Raw genomic sequence first — 22497 nt, 5'->3', positions numbered from 1 at the left:
TGTTCCGGTCATACAGAGTATTAAGTGCCTATTCAAGTGACTCTCATAAACACTTCTTTTGATTTCAGTGGGTTCATTCACATGAATTAAATTAAGCAGATGTTAAAAAGTATGCAGGAACTTGAGTGTGTCTGAGCAGTATATTTCCCTGGTAGCTCTGACTGCACGGAAGTATTTATAGTGTGCTTTCACTTTCTAATAAACTTGGGAAAACACAAAAACTTGAAATCATACTTGCAATTATATATTTGAAAGTATGAGTCTTTTGCTGTTAAACTTCTGAATAGATGACAAAAAAATTTACTTCAAACGACAAATGACAGGCATCGAATAAAGCTTAATACATAAGAATCTCCATGTAGATAAAGAGAGATCTATGTTAAGAATGGGCCATGAAAGAAAACATCGTAGAGGGAGCATGGGGGGGAAAAAAAAAAGATTTTTTTCCATAAGTCAATGTTTATGAAAAAGAGAAGGATCCTATCAAATCCTTCACAGAAAATGGAAAAAAACCCTGAAGATATAATATAAATACCAGAGAAAGTGATTGATCTAGAATTTGTCCCTTTTTCCTTTCTCGCCCTTCTTAGGTGACATGGTGATGAAAAGAGAGGATTAAAATGGATTTCTTTAAAGACAAAATTTTATTAGGAAATTATTAAAAGCGCATTATATCTCTTAAAGTGAAGGTTTGCTCTTTTTGGTCCAGCATTGCTGCAGAGCATTTTCAGAAGAGAGCAAGAGAAAAGAAGGGGGGAAAACATAGATCATTCCAGCTTTAATTATTTATGAATAATAGTATCTGTGAAATTTTCCATTTGTTTTTCCTGTCCATCATTCACTGAAAACTGAAGACATGTCTATCTCTAGAAAGGATTTTGGGGTCAGAAACTGCTACAACTCTTTTGTTTGGAGAACAGTTTTGAGCTGTAACTATCATAACGGTGAACCCAGTCAGAAATTAAATTATGAAAGCAGGGGAATGGCACGTGAGAATTAAAACCCTCTCTGTCTTTTGGAATCCTAAGGGATTTATCTTCCATTCCTTGGTCCATATGGAGAAATACTGGCCAAATCTGGCTGTATGGAGAGGTCAAGGCTTTTAGTAAAGAAACAAGCAAGAGAGCAGTGCTTTTGTGACAAAAGCTGAAAGTTTTCATTTTTCATTTTTTATTTTGAATTTGTACTGTGTGACATGGTTGGTGTATGCCTGTCATGTAGTATCAAAATAAAATTTATTGGAAAGGAAAGAGTGATAATATTGTCTCCTGAATTCTATGCAGGAAACCAGGCAGGGAAGTTACGATGGAGATACGATGCTCTGTTTATTCTAATGTTCCTGAAGAATATTAGAAATGTTCTGTTCCTGTGAAACCGCAGTGGTCTGCATCTTGCTGCAAAGGGGCAGAAGGTGCTGGGATCAGAGCAAGCAGTAGAAAGGTAATAAAAAAGAGATAAGATGCAGTAAGGACTGCTCCTAAGAGAAGTCTGTGACACTCAAATACTGAGCAAGGGGTCTGTACCAGGCAAGCATGTGTTTATTTTGGACCAAAGTATGTATGTATATTTACTTGTCTTTACTTAAAAACCCCAAACAACCCAAATTCCAATCTCTGAGCTTCATTAACATTTTCTTTCTTTAGGGGTTGAAGGTAGAAAGGCCTTGGTGATGTTATTGGTAACAAAGGTGTCTGAGGGATCGGAGAAGGAGAAGTACTTAGGGACTTTTGTTTCAGGGCAATGAAAGCAGAAGGGATACATTTCTTAGGTATATTTGAACAGAAGCACCACCAGGTGTTCGTAGATCTCTAGCACAAAACAGTGAATTGTTGTTGCCACTTCCATTGACATACTGTGGATATTAACTCAAAGAACTCAGGGTGATTTTAAGATGAAATGGTTTAAAATGGTTTCACAAGTCTTCTCATAAAACAGGACACTGGATGGACTCTAGGTAACCCTGTAAATTCATCTTTAAATAAAGAATCCGGTGGGTCTAATGCTCCTCCATTGCCTACATTTATTTTAGCTATAAAATAATAATACAAAAAAAACCCAACAAACCACAAAACAAAAAAAGCTAAATTTATTTTAGCTGTCCATGACTGATGGTAGTATGAGCGGGTTAAGAATCATACCCTTGATTGTTACTCGGTTGCTGCTGTGCTTCAAGCCTCTCTCCATCTCCAGGCCACCCAAGTGCTTTCACTAAGACAGTCGTGTGTATGAACCGTTGGCTTCCATCCAACCTGTAAAATGCTTGTAATTACAGAGTCCCACTGAAAGGAAATCAGGGAAACAGGGCTCTGCTCTTACAAATGATGCACAGAATCCAGAGATCCTGATAACTTTTATGTTTTCATTGTGAAATGATTCTTCCTGTTCCTTGGATCTGTTTATTAATTGAGAAAAAAACCCTGTTCTAGTTAGTAGGATTGCTATTTAGCCTGAAAAGATGCCCACAATCCAGAGAAACGATGCTTTAAAATCTGTTAAATAGCTGACCTACATTTTTTGGATATTGGGACAAAATCCAACAGCATAGTTGAAATAGTGGTCAGCACCCTGGCAGCCTCGTGCTTCTTAGCTTGTGACAGGAATCTGCTAACAGCGTTTAAGAATTCAAAGATGTTTCGTTTTGGCTTTGTTTTTCCTACTAAGTCATTCTCCATACTTCTGAAATGCAAAATAAGGTATTTTAATTTCTGAATGAATTTACCAGTCAGAATGGAAAATACTGACAGCTGTTTTCAGGGCTATGACTCAGATCAAGGCACTGATCCTGCAGTGCAAATAAGACATCTTGCTCCATATGGCAGGTCCCCAATGAAGTTTGCAATTACCTGAAAGCCATTAATCTGAAGTGTATGGAACAATAGTAGCTTTCCCATTTGGTGTGTGCATCCCCTAAGATGAAATGCCACCAGCAACCAGTACAGTGAGCCCACTCCTTGTTCTTGAAAGTCTTTAACACTTAGAACAGGTGCTCAGTTACAGAAATGGCTTTTCTGGCAGGTACTTTGTTGATGCTTCCATAAAGGTTAAGTTAAAATCAGGTGAACTGAGGGTAACCCAGTAGGATCTTCTGTGTGTGCTAGTAACCCGTTTAATTCAGGAATGAGACATTGGGTTTACCCTGCGGCAAGGTGGCTCCAATCATACATTGCTGCAAATCATCTGAATTTTGAAAGTTATGATTGTAGGTTGTACAGGGATGAAAAAAGCTGGCTCACTAATTTCAGGATTCAGTTTTCAGTTCTGCGTGAATGTAAGGAAACAAAGTGTAATCTCTTATATTTTTTAATATTTTCCTTATTATTTTCATGCACCAAATATGCATTCTGGTATCTCTTAAAAAAACCCTTCCGGGTCAATTTTTGTGGCCTAAGAGGGTTATCAGTTGTTCAGGAAAGCACAGTCTGAAATTTTTACTTTATTAATTGGAGCCAATATATGCTCCTAGTAGTGAAGTTTCTCTTTTTCTCCTTAACTGCAAGCACCAGCAGAAAGCTGTAGTTAAGACACTGACAATAGAATAAATAGCTGACCTGATGGAGTATGCTTGGGCTGTAGCCAGGAATCTCATCAGTAGATACTCTTTCCTTTGGGAAATGGTTCTTTCTCTTGGCTTTGTAAGTCTTGTAGTAACCTCTTTGAAAGTAAAAGATTTTATTTTTTTTAGTTTCTTGCTTTATTTTAAACCAAGTCTGTATTTTTATAAATCATCAAATTCCAACAAAGTGGTCTGGTAGATTGTGACTCTTTTGAGAATAGGAGAGATTAATACTATTTGTGAATTATGGATTGATTGTGCTTTTACTTATATCAATATACATCCAGCAATATGTGTTGTGAATTTATTAGGCTTAGATAGCCCTGAGTGAGGCTGGCATTATAGCTCAGTTCTGCAAAACATTGTGTTATTTCCAAAACACCTTGTGCATAACACCCATGGTCTGGAATTCTGTTCCCTCACAAGCTCCAGCGTACAGAGACTGCAGCATAAATGTATCATCAGCATATTAATTATCTGAATAATCAAAGTGAATGCCTGCAGTTGCTGTTTGCTGGAGATTTCATCTGTTGGTCAGGAGCAGACAATGTGCCAGCTAAATAACAGCATGATCCAAACTGTTGGAGACTGACGTTGACCCCGCATTAAAGCAAGCCAACAGCTGTGCAAGAAACCAGAGGTTCTTCATGTTCTACCTCTGTGGGGTTGCTATGGGAACGTGGGTATAAGAACCACTAATATGGACTGGAAACAAGTGAAAGAAATCTGTTTTAAATGATCTAAATATAAAACATAGCATTCAGCTTGATACACCAGTCATGGACTAGTGCTTTACGTTGTTTGACCAGTGAATTTGTCAGATGACGAGTGAATGGAAAGTGATTCTTGCTGACTCTTCTCCTAGGCTGAAGATGTTTTATGGATAAAATTTACTTGTGTATTTTGCTGGCTTTTGGTGATGTAGATGAGTAATTCACAGAGCACAGAGCTGGTTCTTGCAGGAAAAAAAGTGATACTTCTAGGAATGAAAAATGACAGACATGAAAGTTGCATTTCTCATCTTGTAGGGAAGACCAGAGCTCATTTTCTGCCTGAATTTATCTGCATAATCAAAGTTAAACACCATTGTTTAACACTTCAGATTAAAAGATAAAAATGTGTCAGTAGATGTCCAAGAGAGTTGCCTCCTAAATTTAAAGTATCAATCAGATTGGTTCTTCCTGCTGAGAAAGTCATACAAATTGCTTGGGGCTGTCATGTGTGTGTGGGATTTATATGACTATTCCAACTCCACTGTTCATGTGAAATGGGCAATCTTTTACAAAGTCCCCAAGTTTGCAGAAAACTTTGAGTGCTGAAATCACTCTTCTCAGAAAGAGAAAGGAAAAAAAAAACCCAGTCCAAAGGCAAAACTGGTAAGAGGTAAAAATAAAGTGAAATACAGTTCAGATTTTCACGACCCGCACTTTTGTATTAACCAGAATAATGCTGCCCGTGATATACTTCTGTTTCTTATATCAGTTTATGTATATAAAGATATTTATTCTCATTTGCTTTTTAGGTGATCCTGATCCTTACCAAGTATTATCATACTGACATGGGGAAAGTGCTGGAGAGCTCTTTGTGGAGGTAAGTTCTCTGCTTTTCCTGTAACCTTTCCCTTCTGTTCTCAGAGTAAATCTATCTCTTTTCCCTTCTGAAACTGCTTCTGAATTGAGTTGGTAGCTGACTGATGCTAATATAGAAAGATTATTTAGATTGTCATCACCTCTTAATCCTCTTCTTTAGATGCAGTTCCTGATGTTCAATAACAAGGAGTTTGAAATGAGTTTTAACAGTAGACACAAACAGTGATAAGAGAGTATGAGGTACCTTCCTGATGCCACTTTGCAAGATGCCATTCTTTTCCTTTTCTTAGAAATTTTGCATCAAAATTACTTAAAAACTTAGAAATACCTATTGTTTTGGGATGTGTGTCTGTTGGGAGTTCTTACTGCTCTTGATTACTGTATTGAGGTTAGTAAATAATCTTGATTTGGAAGCAGTCACGACTGGATGAAATGTAGTACCAGTGCAGCTTATATTGTGTCTTATGACAACTGGGAATACATAGTAATCCAAATTAATTTCTAAATTGATTCTTATTTCCTTAACATTCGTGAATTAAGATATCAGTCATACTGGTTATCTTCTTGTGCGTTAGTTTTGTTTTGCCAAGTGGGCTTTTTGTGCTCTGTTTTTCTGTGTATCTATATAAATCTTCCACCAAAAATTTTTGCTAGACCCATTTATGTACACTTCAAAAGTGAAAGTATTTCACTGTTATTAATAAATATAATATTGCACCAATGTTTGCTATGGTAGTTTTACTGGGTTATCTGTAGGAGTAGAAATATTCTTGAAATATTCTGCTGGGATATTTAAACAGTTATAAATGACAGGAGACTTTCTTGAGGGTCCTATATGAAGTTCTTATGTAGTTTGTAAGCTTCAGGTCTATAAGCAAATGAGTTGTCTAATACCCTGTGGCTTAGACACTTGTAAACTTCATACTGTTTTGTATGGGGTCTCAACCTTCATCTGTGTGTGTAAGGAGCTTTACAGAGACAATGCAAGAAAATGAGTGTGCAAGGGAATTGGGAGCTGGAAAAGTCTGTGACCAGGACATGCTGCACACCAGCCTTATTACTTGTTTTGAAGGAGGCTGCCTTGTTTTAACCTTGTGGAATTTCTCTTAGTGACAGTGTATCTTTGCAATATTTTGTTGTCATACTAGGGGCTGAGCAGTACACTCTGGCCAGGGGCAGTGGTCCATGCAGCACAAGGGTATTCTCAAGTAAAAAAATTAACTTCTAGTCATAAAAAGGGGGTATTCGGGAAAGACGCTAAGATCGAATGAAGACTGTTATTGGTCAGGATTGGCTTTTTTAGGGCTATGATGGTTCATTTGTAATTATCCTTTAAACTTCCAAGATGTGGAATGAATTGTACATTTGTTTCTGTTTTAATTTTTGTCCAACATCTTGTGCAAAGAAGACAACCAAATGGCAATTTGGATACTCCCATAATTGCGTAAGCACACATTGCTTCCTGTTACAAGCCCCTGGCCTACACAACATGTGCAGTATGTTTCAAGTTTTGCTATCTGCACTTCAGTGTAATCTGTCATAGAAGTCTTTTAAACTTATTCAGTCAGACTCTTCAAAATAAACTCTCTGGTCTTTCAAAATAAACATAAAACAGGCTTCAGATAATGTTGCTTTCTTTTGAGAACATAAACACTTTAAACAAGGTCATTCAGACCTTGCTGACAGCTGGTGTAAAGAAGAACTGGTGTGAACTGCATTGAAATAAAATTGATGCTAGCATATGCATCATAGGGAAATCAGGGCCTTTTACTTACAAGTAATAGATGTACCAGATGCTTTGGTTGGTTGGGAAAGCTCAAAGGAAGCAAGTGCTTAAGATTATCACTTGAGACAGGGCACGTAGCTGATCAATCCCTAGATATGTTCTGCTCCGGGCTCACCTCCTCCCTCCACCTTTGCCCACTGTGGTGTAAAAGCAGCCTGTGTGGTTGTCAGACTCTGGGAGTTACAAAGTTCCTGGCTCTGGTGCAAAAATATCAAATGGTGCCTCTCTCTGTTGAGATGTAGCTCATTATATGTATTAAATAAAATAAAAATAAATACTGCCCGTGAAGGCAGGGAACTTTCATGTTTTTCTGTGTGTAAAATGGTTGGGTGTAAATTGATGAAGGTCCATGTTTGCTGATGGAGCTGGGGTGTTGTACTCACATTGGCAGCCTGCCCAGAATGCACAGTGTATATATTTTTAAACTTGTTTGTTTCTGTTTTGCATTCCTCTTATTTGCATCAGAACAAATATACAGTAAAACAGGTGTGAAGAATGGAGTAGGGTTTTTTCAGTGGACAAAAGCCATTAATTTTTGTGCAGTTTCTGTGCCCTTGTTCGAATAGATCCTGTCCAGTTATTTCCTGAATCAGTCCAGTATTTTTCTTCCTCCTATCTTGTCTGCCTAGATCATACCAGACACTTCATATTCTCTAAGTGAAAATAAACTTGTTTTATAACCTGATCAATCCCCACCAGGTTAATTTTTAAATGTTGTTAATCTCCTACTTTTATCTCGCCAATCAGTAAATATTATTCTAGCTTGGCATTTATTGATTCTTTTGTTTCTTGAAACTGCATTGTTCTTTTCTTCCTCTAAAACATATTTTCTCTTCTTCTCTTTCTCTTTTTCTCCCATTACTCAAAAGAATTTTTTTTTTTCTCCTTGATTAGTGAACAGGGAATGAGAAGGGAAGGGTGACTCAGTGGTCCAGGCATGCTTATTTGTTCTTAGTGACCTTGGAGTTGCAGTCAGACTTTTAAGAGTAATGCAAATGGTGAGGAAAAACACCAGTCAGAGGGCTTTATGTGAAGAAGATAGATTGAATTTTATTTTTTTATTATTTTTTTAAGACAAACTTCTGTGCCTCTGCAGAGCATTGTTAATTTGTGTAGGTAATTTATGCTTGCCTACACAAGTCAGGTTACAGGATTGGGAGGCCTAAATTTTAATTACCTTGGAATTTTTTCACTGTTGAATAAACAGGGAAAATGGTGCTGTATAATGAAAGTCTTCACAACTTTTTACTAGTATCAGTCATGTCTGGTTACACTGAAGAGAGGTGGAGGCATAAATCTTGGTGGAAGCATGTAGTTAGAAAACACCAGGGTGTGTTTCTCTAGTCAGCTATTTATGATACTTTGCTAATTTGCTTATTAAGTAATTGTTAAGGTTGGGGTAAATTGTATAGTTATTTGACTCAAAATAAGGTAGGGAAATAAACAGAGATTACATTGGTTGCATCTTGAATATAAATTAAAATAACTTATTGAAAAGGAACAGAAGATTGTCTTCAGGTTTATTTTTAGAGTTTCTAAAACACAGTATGTATTGGGAATACAGGTTGGTTGTCATGCTAGGCCTCATTAGCATAATGCAAAAATTGATACTGTGACTAAAACTTGAAATTCAGGTACTAAAATTATCTTCGCACATTGTGCATATATTGAAGATACTTTGCATACTAGCACTGTTCCTGTCAGAGTCCACACACATCTTTATCCAGCATGTTTACAGTATGAAGGTCTTGAATCAAACAGACCATTTAGGATAACAGATACTTGAGTATGTGTTTTCCTATGCTTTATGGACCAGTTTGTGCTTAAATATATAGGTGCATATATTTTACAACCTCAGGTGCCTGCTTGCATATGGTGCATGCTTGCAGTTTTAGATGTATGCCCTTGAATCTTACAATCAAATATTTTAACTTTGAATTGGTAGCTGCTAAAAAATTAATTCTAACACTTATCTGTACAGCCAAGTTAATTAGTCCTAATAATGTCTCTTGGAAATATATATATGTATATTATGATAATTACTGTATTTTATACATGGGACAACCGAGATGGTAACTGATTGCTGAAGGTTATGCAGTGACTCAGCACGGTATGGCCATGGAATTGGCTTCCAAGTCTGTGCTTAGACTGGCTCAGAGTCCTGTTTCTGGTGTGCATGCAGCCTTCCCCTTCTTAGCTTGATCTAAGCAATGAATAATAGATGCTGCTGCTGATTGCTAATAAAGTTTTGATTGCATATTATCAAGCTGTAATGATGCGGTAGTGCTAAAGCAACTTGCTGTGTAATTGCCATTGTTCCCAGTGGCATCACCGTGTTGTTATTGCTTCACCACAGCAAAACAAACGGCATTATTTGATGTTAACTGCACTGTTAACTCCTCTTAGCATTGCATGCTGAACTGTAGGTAGGCCTGTTTTCAGAGATGTTGGGACATTTTGCCCCATGTTGTCAATAATGAACTGTTACAAACAAAAACAAACTTCCTAATAACTAATAATGAAACAGACTTCCCAGCCTGCTTAAATATGGTTGGATATCCTAGCTGAGCTTCATAGGACTCCTTACTCCAAATGCAGCCTGAGGAGGGAACAAAGTTGCAGCGCTGTGCAAAGAGGTTGTGAGTCCAGGTCAGTATCTGAGTAAGCTGGAGGTGAGAGCTATTGGGTGAGCCTCATGGACAGCTTGACAGTTGTCAAACCTCGTGGAGTCAGGAAAATCCTGTCTTTGGTGGTACAGCTGTTTCTTTCTGCACCCACAAAAAGCCATGTATTCAGGGCAAGACTCAGTGGTACAAGACCACTGATTGTCATTAGTGATCAATGCACAGTGACCACATGGTCCTCTGGGCATTTACACTAAGGTGCATGCCTACACTAAGGTTAAAATCCAGACTACAAAGAGCAGGAGATTCTTTTAAGGTAGATACAGTGAAGAACATAACACTCAAAGTAAAATTTCCAGACCTTGTGTGGCTCACAGTGTGAGAAAATGAGTAAGGGCATTTGTTTCCAAACTCTTTGGACTTGTAGGTGAAACTCATTTCACCTATTTCCTGAAATTAATTTAAAAAGCAAAACAAAATACCAATATAGAGTTTGGTGCCCCAGTGAAATTCTTTCTTGGTGTGAAGTGCTGCTTAATAAGTGAGCAACTGTATTCTGCAGCAATGTGCACTTCCAGATGGTCTTATATTGTGGTTGTGTTCTGAAAAGTGACTTTGTAGAAATGGCCCCAAGGGATGGAGTTACTGAGTCTGTGATTTCCATATCAAATTTGCTCTCTTTCCAAGTAAAAACAAAAAAAGAAATGGCTTTCTAATTATTAGCCCAGCAAACTCAGCTTGGGATCTAATGTCTAGCTGTGCTTTCTCTGGCTAATGCATCATCCTGAGTAATGCAGGTTCCGCAATCAAAATAGACTGTTCTCAATTATACCCGTGCAGCTCTTCTGTTCTCTTATTATATCCTTATTTACACCTGTTCCACTGTGAAAAGGTTTTGGGCAGTACTGTTGAAAAGACAGTCATACAATTAGAATTTTATTTCTCTTATTGAACAACAGATTTTTATGTTCTCTTTGATCATATTTCCATATTTGTCTAATAGCATTACAAAGAGTTTCATTATCTTCTCTGCAATTTCTGTCTTGCTAATACTCTACAGTGCATCATTATAAATTGCATTGTACAGCATAGTTTCTATTTTAAATGTATTTTGGACATTTAAACTGAGCTGTAAAACTATAGTTAGAAAGTGAATGTAGTGGATGTCAGCCTATCAGCAATGTTTTATTATGGGTATCGGGTAGGAAAAATACATAAAAGACAAAGGAAAAGAAAGGAACATGTCTTGACAAACCTTGGAATGTGCAAGATATTAAAGAGATGATTATTGATTTAACAGGCAGTGGTATTGATTTAGGGACCTAAAAGGTGCTGATGTTGCAGTGTGCTTCTGTAGCATGTGCTCTAATGGCCACACAAACCACCATAGTCTTTCCTAAGACTCAGACCCATCACATTGGCAATAACCTTGCTGTTATCTTGGTGCTGCACTCATCCTGACACATGTTTTCGCTATAGCTTTTGACCATTCAATAAAGGAATGAACTTTGTTCGTGGATGTTGGAAACCATTCTCTGAGTTGTGACCTGTAGACCTCTTTGAAGGATGTGTCTTCTAAATGGCTCTCCAGGGCATGGGACTTAGGTTAAGAAGGTCCTTTTATGTCTATGTTACCATAATAGCATTTAGAAAATATTTTTATGTCTAGTATGTGTGAAGGTCTGAAGTAAAAAAAATAAATCCCACAAGGAAATAAAAGCTACCAAAGAAGTCTGTCTGAAATTCTTTACTGAATATTGGTTGCTCACAGATGAAAGTGCTGTATCATAACTACCCTTCCAAGTCTTCAGCAACTCCTTTCTACGTGTTTCTACACTAGTATGTAAATACGCAAAGAATATATGACATATGGGTTAAGATCCAGTTGAAAAGCTGTGATTTATATAGTTAGGAAAAGGCTCTTGCTTGCCGTACACTTGTGCTTATTGGAGCTGGTTGCAGCATGGCTGCTGAGCATGTTAAATATATCTTGGAGCATGGGAATTTTCTACTTTACAGGTTGATGTCTTGCCTCTCTCTGTTTCTCTCCCTCCCCCCCCCCTTTTCTTCTAGAAAAGTAATTAACTCATAATAAGTGAATCAATTTATTAAGAAACCATTTATTTTAAATGGCTTAAGAATTCTGTCCTATTGTTTGAGTAACTTGAACTTAAGTCATAGAATTTCTGATTGCTTTAACTGGAACTGGTGTCATAAACATTTTTTATAGGCACAGACTGTGTGGAAATTGTACCACAGGTGCTTGTTCTGATTCCTTTTGGCTGGGACTGATGGTAATGGAATAATCAATCTTTTCTACCCAGAACCCATCCAGGTCAGTATCACAGAATCATCTAGGTTGGAAAAGACCTTGAAGATCATCTAGTCCTAACATTAACCTAACAATGACAGTTCCCAACTACACCAGATCCCTTAGCTCTTAACCTGGCTCTTAAACCCCTCCAGGGACGGGGACTCCACCACCTCCCTGGGCAGCCCATTCCAACACCTAACAACCTGTTCTGTAAAGAAATACTTCCTAATATCCAGTCTAAACCTTCCCTGGCACAACTTGAGGCCATTACCTCTTGTCCTATCTCTTGTTACTTGATTAAAGAGACTCATCCCCAGCTCTCTGCACCCTCCTTTCAGGGAGCTGTAGAGGGCGATGAGGTCTCCCCTCAGCCTCCTCTTCTCCAGACTAAACACCCCCAGTTCCCTCAGCCGCTCCTCGTAGGACCTGTGCTCCAGACCCTGCACCAGCTCCGTTGCCCTTCTCTGGACACGCTCGAGTCATTCAATGTCCTTTTTGGAGTGAGGGGCCCAAAACTGAACACAGGAATCAAGGGGCGGCCTCACCAGTGCCGAGTACAGGGGTCAGATCCCTCCCCTGTCCCTGCTGGCCACGCTATTGCTGACACAAGCCAGGATGCCATTGGCCTTCTTGGCCACCTGGGCACACTGCTGGCTCCTGTTCAACTGGCTGTCAATCAACCCCCCAGGTCCCTCTCTGACTTGCAGCTCTCCAGCCACTCCTCCCCAAGCCTGTAGCAGTAGGAAGTTCAGGAAAGCGACTTCACTGGTGTTTCCTCAGTTCTGTCATGGTATCTTATTGCATAAGCCTCCTTACAAGAAATTATCATCTTTCTTCCTAGCCTCAGCAGACAGGTTTAAGATGAGGAGTAGAAAAACAACGTCCTTCTATTAGTCATCTGTGGGGTCTGTAATTTTGTGTGTGTGTGTTGCTTTTGCACTCCCTCCCAGCATGATGAGGTGAGCTTGCATTGGCACTGCCCACAATCCACTTCTATACAATCAATCTGAGAATTGCAATCTTGGAGCTCTTATTGTGGTGTGATTCCTCTGTACTAAATTCATATAAAAACAGTTGAGCCATCAGTTTTTAGCTAATCAGAAGTACTTTGCTGCATTGTCATCCATTAACTCCCGCTGTCAGCAGGCCAGCGCAGCAGGGAGGTGCAGGGCCCGTAACCTAGGGGCAGATGGAATGACACCATATATATATATTAAGCAACGTTTCCTTTGCCCCTCTGCAAAATGGAATAAATAAGAAACCACAATCAAAGCAGCTAGTTTCATTGCTCATCACATTTTTATGATGATTAATGAGGTATAAAAACCTGCATAGGATATATTTTTGAAACCTGAAAAGGGTGAAGTCATGGCTTGGGGGAGCGTATGGTAAAGTAGATATTCCATTGCACTCAGCAACCAGTGATGCTGCTGGTTGTACCTTCAGCCTACTGTGTGACCTTGTTTGAAGAACCTACCATTCCTTTTCTTTCCTCTTGTGCTTGGTCTTTGCCCAGTTTGTTTCTCTGGATCGTAAGTAATTTGGAGAACTAATTGTACAAGCACAGTGGAACCCCTGTCAGTGCTGGGGCTGTAATGCTGCGTTAGTACAAATGATACAGAGGAGCTGTAACATCTATGGACATTTAACATTTGTCTTTGTTAATGTTTTTGGCTTGAGTCTGAGAAGGACAGGAGACCATCAGAGAACACTGACATACCATGAGACTCATCCAAAACCACTTACCTGTATTCTCACTACCAGGCGGCTAAAGACAAAGTGCCTTTTCTCATCTGCTGTTTTGAAAGTGCTGTTTTGCAGCCCTCCATTGCTTCTCTTAGTGTTGGGCACCTTGTGTCACTGATGTGGTATGTGTCATGCAAACAGCTTTGCTTGCTTCTGTAGCATTCATGGTCTGCTCTACTGCATCCCCTGTGAACTGATTGCAAATTAATTTGGTTGTTGGGGCTGAATGAATAAACAGCTATATAGTTAATTATGCAGAATGGTATAGAAAAATGTAGTGTTAATGTTTTATACTCTCATTATCTCTGCAGTATGGAATATATTTTTCAGTGCAAAAATAACAAAGGCAGTATTTCCCACATGATTTATTTATTAGGAACTTTGTATTGTTAGGCAGATTTCTCTGCTTTAATTTGGCAGGGATTAGGACAATTAAAAATTCCATACAGGCCATTTTTAAAAATGTAAATATAATTTTATATGCTGAAAAATATGGGTGTATGTGTAGTTTACAAACATTAAACCCATTTTATAGTAGGATTGAAATTCTTGATTCTTTTTGGTGTTCTGAAATATTGGAAGGTGAGTTGAGAGTTTTTCCTTCTCCCTGCAACCTCTCACTGAACAGATGACTGATTGGTCAATTAGTCAATTAAATCTCTGTTCCAGCTACTTTTGTTCTGGTTTTTTTTGTTTGTTTTGGTTTGTTTTCATATGATACTTGGTTTTGTCTTTCCTACTTCTACTCCCCCTCTTTCCCCTTTATCATTTCTTCCTGTGGCATATAGAGTGGGGGTAGAAACTTCTTTTGTTTCAACAAATAGCCATTCTTGAGCTAACCTTCAAAAAAGATATTTTACTTTCTCAAAAATTTTCTCTCCTAGTAGTCTTTTCTTGCTAGCTATTACCCTCCCTCTTTCACAGGACTGGGTTTCTGTCTCTTCCAGGCCTGCCTTCTCCAGTCCAGGCTGGAGAAGCTGCTTTTTGGATGACGTGTTAAATGCCTACCAAAAGTTTTTGCATTTTTGCCTAACACGTCAGCTCCAAAGCTGGCTTTTGAAGCTGTTTTAGAGCTGACATCCTTCTGATAGCAAGGTTTTCCCCTGTAGTTGCTTTGACAGACTGTAGACATTTTCACGACCTACGAAGCACATTTGATCCCAATTTTCTATCATAGGATCTGAAATTGTAATTTCAATCTGAGATGAGGGGAAATACCTGCCAATGCCTATTTGTTGAAAAGCACCTGTCTGTGTTAATTTATTTTTTTTCAAATCTGGTATGTACTTTCTTTGCCAAATGGATATCATTTTTCTTGAAGAGGGTGCATGCAGTTCAAATTATGCCCCTTGATAAAAAGACATTGTAGTATCAGTGAAATACAGCCATCTCTGGGCAAAAGCCAGGGAAACAACTAAAGCAGACATTCAGTAAAGTATGCTTTCTTAATATCAAAAAGACTAACAGTTCAGCTCAAAAGCATCTACATTATTCAACCTTTTGATATCCAGTCTTTCAAGCTTTCCTTTCTGGCAGCAAGAGTATGTATGGTCATGCTTTCTGTGTGATCCAGATAGTTTTCTGTAACGCTGATCCGTCCTTAGGATCACGGGCTGTTCTGAAGACTTCAACATAAAATATTGACACATGGGAGAGAAAATTATTTTAAATTTTATTCTCTTCCAAGAATGTGGAGACTTATCAGTGTTTTATCTTAATTCTTACCATATGCTATTCACTCCTTAATTTTGGAATGTCTCTTTGGGATAGAATTTAAAAATAAAGTTGTGCTGTTCTGAAGTATACTGGCTAGTGTTTGAGATTTCTCTCCCTTTACCCTACCCCTAGGCAGTGTCTGTGCTAAATACGAGTCTCTCAGGTTTGAGAAGTTTTTAATTTACTTTTTCTTCAGCCTGACATGTAAAATTAGAAAACAGTAATATATTACTTTTTAGTCTAATTTTAAAATAATTGGAAGCAAAATACACATGTGATGGAGTTTTGTCTGTGTGAAGATTGTGAGTGTGTAATACTTAAACTGTCAGTGGTATTTTGGTGCAGTTTTCAGTTTACTTCAGAGTGCTCTGTGCTAATGGGAAAGACACACCAGTTAAATATTATTCCTCTGCACTGTGAGAAGGCAGCACTTTCTGGTGGCAAAGTCCAGGGGCCCAGAGTGAAAACTCTCATGCCTTGGCTTTGCATATGGTCTTAGGTGAATATATGAATCTGTTGATGTTCCAGAGTGGAAAGCATCCAAGAAGCACATTTAAATAATTTAGGAAAGAAAGTTAATTATTTAAATATCAAGAAAGTATGTTACAACTATGGTGGATAAAGCACCATGACCTGTCACAGCATTACCTTAATAGGTCACAGTTAGAGGACACCTCAACTTCTTGCTTAAATATGCTTTAGGTACAACATCTTTTAATGTGCACTGGTATGTGAAATGCAGGGTTGGATTTCCAAGAACTTCACAGTGATAATAGGATTTAGCTTCTCAAATGGCATGACAACATTTATAAAGTAGTTCAGTATAAAAATATGAATATAATAGTAAATATGAATAGTAAATATGAATAAGTAAGTATAAAATTATTTTTTATTTCCATGTTAACTGTAGGTCTTGTTACTTCCAAATGCTTGAGTTTTTATAAAATTTTTTGAGATTTCATCTTTGGAATTGATACACAAGGATATTATAATAAACATGATTATTTCATTTTTCTTTAGCATATTTTATAGGGCTGGGAATAGGACGTAATTATTTTGATTCCCAGTTGTTCACTTATGTAACTGCTTTACTGGGAGGTTTGTTCCACATTGCAGACATTCAGAGAAGGATTTTGGTTGCAAAGGAGATCTAGTGGTCATCAAGTACAACCCCTGCTCAAAGCAGGGCTGGCTGCAGAAATTAAGCAGGTTGTTCATGGCCACGTCCCATCCAGTTCTGATAAACTTCCAGGCTGGAGATCACACAGCTTTGCTGGGCAACCTCTGCCCATGCTTTGCTGCTCACATTGTGAGGGGTTATGTCAGCAGGAATTTCCCATCTTGCAGCTTGTGCTTGCCATCTGTTGTCTTTTCACTGTATACCTGTCTCATTTATAACTTCCCTTTAAAGACTGGAAGATGAAATCAGATTTCGCATTAGCCTTGCTTCCCAGACTAGCCTAACCCAGCTCCCTCAGCCAATCCTTGCACACTGTGTGCTCCAGTTCCCTCACCATCTTAGTGACCCTCCACCAGACTTGCTCCAGGTTGCTGATCTGTCTCTTCTCTGAAGCGACACAAAATTATTTTATCCCATTTGTAGAACTGGGATGATCTGTCCTGTCGGGGTCCATATCTGCTGCCCTCCCCACATAAAATAGACTGTGGTTGGTTGAATGGTTTAGAACAGCTACCTTATTTATCTGAATATAAATATATGTTAAAATCCCTAAATGCCAAATTCATTAACAGGGGAAATTCAGTTCTTTAAAAATTACTTCAAAAGTCACTTCATTACCTCTTGAAAACCATAACACTGGTCTTATTTGCACTGAACCTCTCAGCATAAGAACGGTGGGGATGCTAGCATTAACTTTTTGTCCTCACTTTTCTTATGCAGTATGAATTCTTGATAGGTTTTGATTTAGTTGCTGGTACATTATTTATGACATCTCTTGGCTGCAGCTGCTGTAATCCACGAACCAAAGCCAAGCCTATTGTTTCTAGGCATAGAATTGTAGTTTGTTGTAGAGCAACTCCCAGGTAATTAGACAGGATGTGCTGTAGCTGGTTGTAACATGGGCTCTTCTAACTAAAGCATTAATCAGACTGAATGACAGATTAAAGATTTTTTTTTTCTTTTAAAGGTTTGTCTACCACAAGTAAACATTGTGACCACAAACATTAGGAAGATTTATTTTGCCAGGAAAGGAAGGAGAATTATGTGCTTTTTAAAAAATGATCCTTCACTTAGAAGAGAGCACCTTTAAGTGAGAATATTGAAATATGCAAAGCAGAGTTTTTGAGGGCAAGAATTCACATACTAATCCTAGGATGTGGGTAAATCTAAACTCTTGTTCAAAGAGTGGACGTCATACAGCTGTTTTTACTGCTATTGGTCTGATGGCGTTTTTGACAATTCTGAGTCATCTTTAGCTTGACCTATACTTTCACACATGTATATATTTGATTGACATGGTTTCAAAGGTCAAATGGAGATAAATGAAACTGCTGAAGAAAAACTGTTGATTGCTTTAAAAAGTGATTATGAACTGAGAAGAAATTGTAAAAGGTGCAATTTGGCAGATTTCTTGTCTCTTGGCATCTTCCCATCAAAGCTGAATTGTTTTGTGGAGTATGTGAAGGATACAAATTAACTGGAAACGATGCAAAGGATATGGGATGAAATTCAGCATTAGCTCTGAAAATCAGAATATAGAGTAGCCAGCCCAAAATCTATGAGAAGCTAACGGATTTGCCTTAATTCATGCAGCATGCTTGTGAAACAGTCTTTGCCATGAGAACATTCAGGACTGGGGATGGGAAACAAAAGGGAGTAAAATCACATTTGTTCCATTGAAGGTTGTTCCCATGAACATGTTATTTTGCCATAGTGTGTTAGGAGAGAAATTAAAGAACAAAGGGTCAAAGCTTTTCTCTTTTATCATTATGTTTTGAATCTATACGTTCAGTTTGACTGACTAATGGGGAATGGTGTTTATGAAGAGGTTCTAGTCTGTTCTCTTGCAGGTGACAACGCCAAGTGAATTACTGTGTTGCACATTACAAAGCAAGTGTTGAGATGACCCTGAGGCAGAGCCTAGATCAGGCAGGGATTATTCCCATTTTCATTTTGCTCCAGAGTGCTGCATATTCAGTAATTAATTTTCTTTTGCACCCTTTCTGTAAAATTCCCATGAGAAGTAGCAGCTGTTGTTGCTGCTGTGCCCACAGTGAGCTGGATTTTGCTGTCAGTAAGTCACAGAGTGCTTTCTCTATCAGAAAACAATCACTCCAGAAGAAATGAACTGTGTGGTGTCATCCTCGGGGACAAGCTAACCTGCATGGCCTCCACCTTCTCTCCTTGAAAACAAACCGTATTTTACAGCACAAATGCATGTGCCCTACTGGGGGACAAGGCAATAAATTGGCTTAATGGGTATAAAGAGGGCTAGTGCTTTTGGAAGCAGTGGGGCTGTGAAGATTTGCACAGGTTACAAATCAGGTCCTAAAACTAACAATAGACTTCAACTGCACTTTGTACCAATTATGGATATTTTAGGGCAAACATTTGTGGAATGCATTATTTATTATGAAGGTAGAAATCATCTGTTTCCGTTCCTTTTTTCCCCTCTGCTTGGTAGCCTCTGAGGAGGCATTCCTTTGATCGTTGGAGTATCTGTTCTACAGATGAAGTCCTGTAGCAGAAAAGGGGTTAAACTTGAGCTCAACAGAAAGATTTTTCTCATCCTGACATTTTACACAGCAGGGTTTTTTTTACATCACAAAGCATTTTCATCTAGGCAGAAATTGGGTGATCTTACTTGGGGTGGGAGGGTGTGACAAAGGCAATGTACAGTTGTGTACACTTTAAATTACTCTGAGTAAAATCTGTAGGCTTGAAAGGCCTTGGGCCCCCTCCATACATCTGACAATGATTGTGTTGGTCTGGGTATTAAAATGGAAAGAATTGGCATAATAGAATGAAGTCTCCTCATCCGTTTGTTCTCAGCTCTCTGACCTATTCTTTGCTTTGTCACAAGCAAGGATCTTTGTTGAGCCTCATCCCTTATCGCTCATTTTGTCACTTAGTGTAATGGGCAGAAGATTTTCAGGAGACACACTGGAGGCAGAGGGGCTCTGGAGTAGACTCTTGGCTCTTTCTGTGCTTGATAGCAAATGGCAAGAGTCCCAGTGTTGAACTGAGTTCTTCTTCCCCAACCAGGCTTAACTCAATCCTGCTTAGGCAGCTGAACAGCAGCAAGACAGCTGGTTGCAGAAAGGCAATAGTTTGTCTGTCACAGTTTGCTCACAACACCTGGCTTAGCTCAATATTGAAAACAAGCAAATGGATCAGTCCCACCTCTGTTTAAAGATATGAATATCAAAATGTAAGTGATCTGATTGCCTTCAGCTGTCTGGGGCCACTGCTCAGAATTTGGGCAGCGGTAGGGTGCACACTTGGTGTGGCATCTGGTGCTCTCATATTTTATTTTAAAATCAGCATGTGACTCACCCAGAGTCTTGTAAGTCTCACTAAAGCTGTTATCATGTGCCTTAAGTTGGTCACTATATTTGTTCACATGCTAAATAAATCAATGCAATATTTCCATAAACGATAAGTAATTACTAATGACCCACCTAATTTTCAGAGGGTTTGTCTTCAGTACTTTCTAGTTGCTACATTCTTCCCTCTGAGGACTCAGAGTGGGATTTACCTAAAATTTTTATCATCTTTGAAATTAAACGGTGAGATGCCCATGAAAAAAAAAAGTGATAAACAAACAAAGAAAAGGTACTATTAAGCAAGTTTTGTGTTTTGGTTACTGAGCACCCAGAACTCTTCGGATTTGGTAAGGATGACAGCTGTTTCGTTTATGCAATAGAACAAGAAGTATCGCCAAAAAGAAATTGAAAAGCTGAATCAGTTTTGTCGATTTCCACTTTGTTTTTCCACATCTTTACCAAAATTGTCCTTAAGCTTTTTTTTTTTTTCTTTTTTAGACATTATTCTGGAAGTTTTTAAACTGATACTATGATTCACTGATTCTTTTCTGTATCATATTCTGGGAGTTTGCTGTCTTTTTAAATTGAAGTTTCATGATACTCATTCTCTTTTTGAGGGGGTGAGGTGAAAGCACTATACAGTATCAATAAGGCACAGGTTAAATATATTAAAAACTGGTTAATTCACAGATCTTTTAAATTTAATTAACATTGAGTAATTGTAACTGCCTGGAGTGATCAGTATTAGCCTTGCTTCTAGTCAACATTTTAACCACTTATTTGGCAGTACATACAAATTATTGCTGATTACAGTTATGGGTGACAAAAAAGAATTGACAGAGTAATGAGAACTGGACTGATAGAAGAGTTTTAAGTTGGCCTATTAAAACCAAGTTCAGCCTAATGGACTGCTATTTATCTGGGGACAAGAAATGTGGGACATGATGTAATAAATATGTTGGCATATGGTAGAAAATTGTGGTGGTAAAAAGGCTGAGGGGATCAGAGGTGACCTCCATGGTATTGACTTGGGTAATTATGAACTTCATGTAAGCCACACTCTTGAGTAGGGAGAAGAGCAGTATCTTGCTTTCTGTGCATGCTGTTGCAAAGGTGATGCTGAAATACGTCAGGGCCTCCTGTCCATACATTCAGACACATATAGGAAAGGGGAAGAGTCATGGGAGCTTTTGAAAGCTGGAAAAAATGGCCTGCTGCGAGAGATGCACAGAGTTCAGTCTTTCAGTTTATCAAAGGGAAGTAAAGGGCTCTTTAATGAAATGGTTAAGTTTACAAGAGGGCTTGATGTTTACTCTGCTCAACCCTAGGTGACCCTGGCTGTAGGGAAAAGATGGCTGTGTCTATTAATTTGTTTTCTCTTTCTGATATCCCCCATATTATCTGTTTTGACCAAAAATACCTTTCTGAATCCTTGTTCCTTAGCCAAACAGATTTCTCTGTAAACTGTTTTCTGGTAGTTTTCCATAAAAAAGAAAGGGAGGCAGTAGCTCCTCTGTTGGATGGGCGTGTTTGTTCTCCAATTGATTTTGCAGGGGTGGGATGGAAGGAAGGAAGGCCAAAGAGTACATAGCACCAATTGGTAATCTCTATCTGATTGCTCACAGCAGAGTTGTTAAAATGATCAGAAGCCCTGCCAGAGTCGATGCTGATGTATGTTCCTGTAGGCGGCTGCAGAAGGACCAGGGAAGTGATATGAATTCAGAGTTGTGGAACAGGCTCTTCTCCTTGGATGTGGATGATTCAGATCAGAGCTTCATCCATAAGCATGAAGATTGGGTTTATTTTCTTGTCTGTTTAGTTTAATCAATATTAGGTTTTGAAACTCTGAAACCTTGTTAGGTGATCCTTTTAAAGACCATGCGAAGTAAAAAAAGTATCACCTTTTGTGCAGCAGAAAGACAGGAAGGAATCCAGACTCAAGCATGGTGATGTTCACAGAGAGCATGTGTATCTGAAGTCTCATACCAAAGTGCAGCATGTACAGACCTTTTCTGTATGCCTTCAGGTGCCTATGCACTCTCAGACTTCAGGACTTCCTTCTGAGAGCAGAGGCAAGGCTATTATTCCTGTTTTGTTTGCTTGTCATCCACATATTCTGTCATTTTGAATGGGAGTCTTTTCCTAAGGGAGTGTTAATTAAAAGGAAACAAAATATTTCAAATTGAAAGGTTTTCAGCAAAAGCTATGTGAATGAAAACATTAAATAAGTGAATCTCCTGCATGTCTTCTGTGTCATGACTGCTTATAGAAACAATCCATAGAAAGAAACAAAACGCCCAATGGCTTAGATTGGTAGTATTTAACAATTTGAAATACTCTAATTACCCACGTACTTGTAAGAAGGAGAAGGGGTTGGTACTTGAAGAGAGAACAGATGACTCGCATGATTCAGTAACACTATAAATTAGTAAATGCGGATTTTGTTCAGGTTTAAATAGAGATGTTATGAAAGGATGTTAGACAGCTTGGATGTGGGGCATTTCTCTAAGCGGAGATTGTATGTCTTTGGTAGATTTTAATGGTCAATTTGAGTAGCTTCCGTGCTGGGTAAGCAGTCTTCTCTAATTTGAAAAATTATTCAAGTTTTGTTCTGAATTGCACTGTTATATTTAGATAGATTGAAATTATTGTAATTTAAAAGA

At 38.4% G+C, this 22497-nt stretch overlaps 1 protein-coding gene across 5 annotated transcripts in view; it reads left to right on the top strand.

Annotated features, from left to right (window-relative positions):
• The window catches only part of SORCS2 (sortilin related VPS10 domain containing receptor 2), a 571991-nt gene that overhangs the window by 185344 nt on the left and 364150 nt on the right, over positions 1–22497 (top strand). For all 5 annotated transcript variants that reach the window (XM_074904464.1, XM_074904468.1, XM_074904467.1 and 2 more), the window contains exon 2: positions 5076–5143. In XM_074904464.1, coding sequence (XP_074760565.1) covers positions 5076–5143 — 68 coding nt within the window. The remainder of the gene's footprint in view (positions 1–5075; positions 5144–22497) is intronic.

Source organism: Athene noctua, chromosome 4, assembly GCF_965140245.1.
Source record: "Athene noctua chromosome 4, bAthNoc1.hap1.1, whole genome shotgun sequence".
Taxonomy (NCBI): Eukaryota; Metazoa; Chordata; class Aves; order Strigiformes; family Strigidae; genus Athene; species Athene noctua.
The sequence above is the reverse complement of the archived record's forward strand: the minus strand, read 5'-3'. Positions and strand labels throughout refer to the sequence as shown.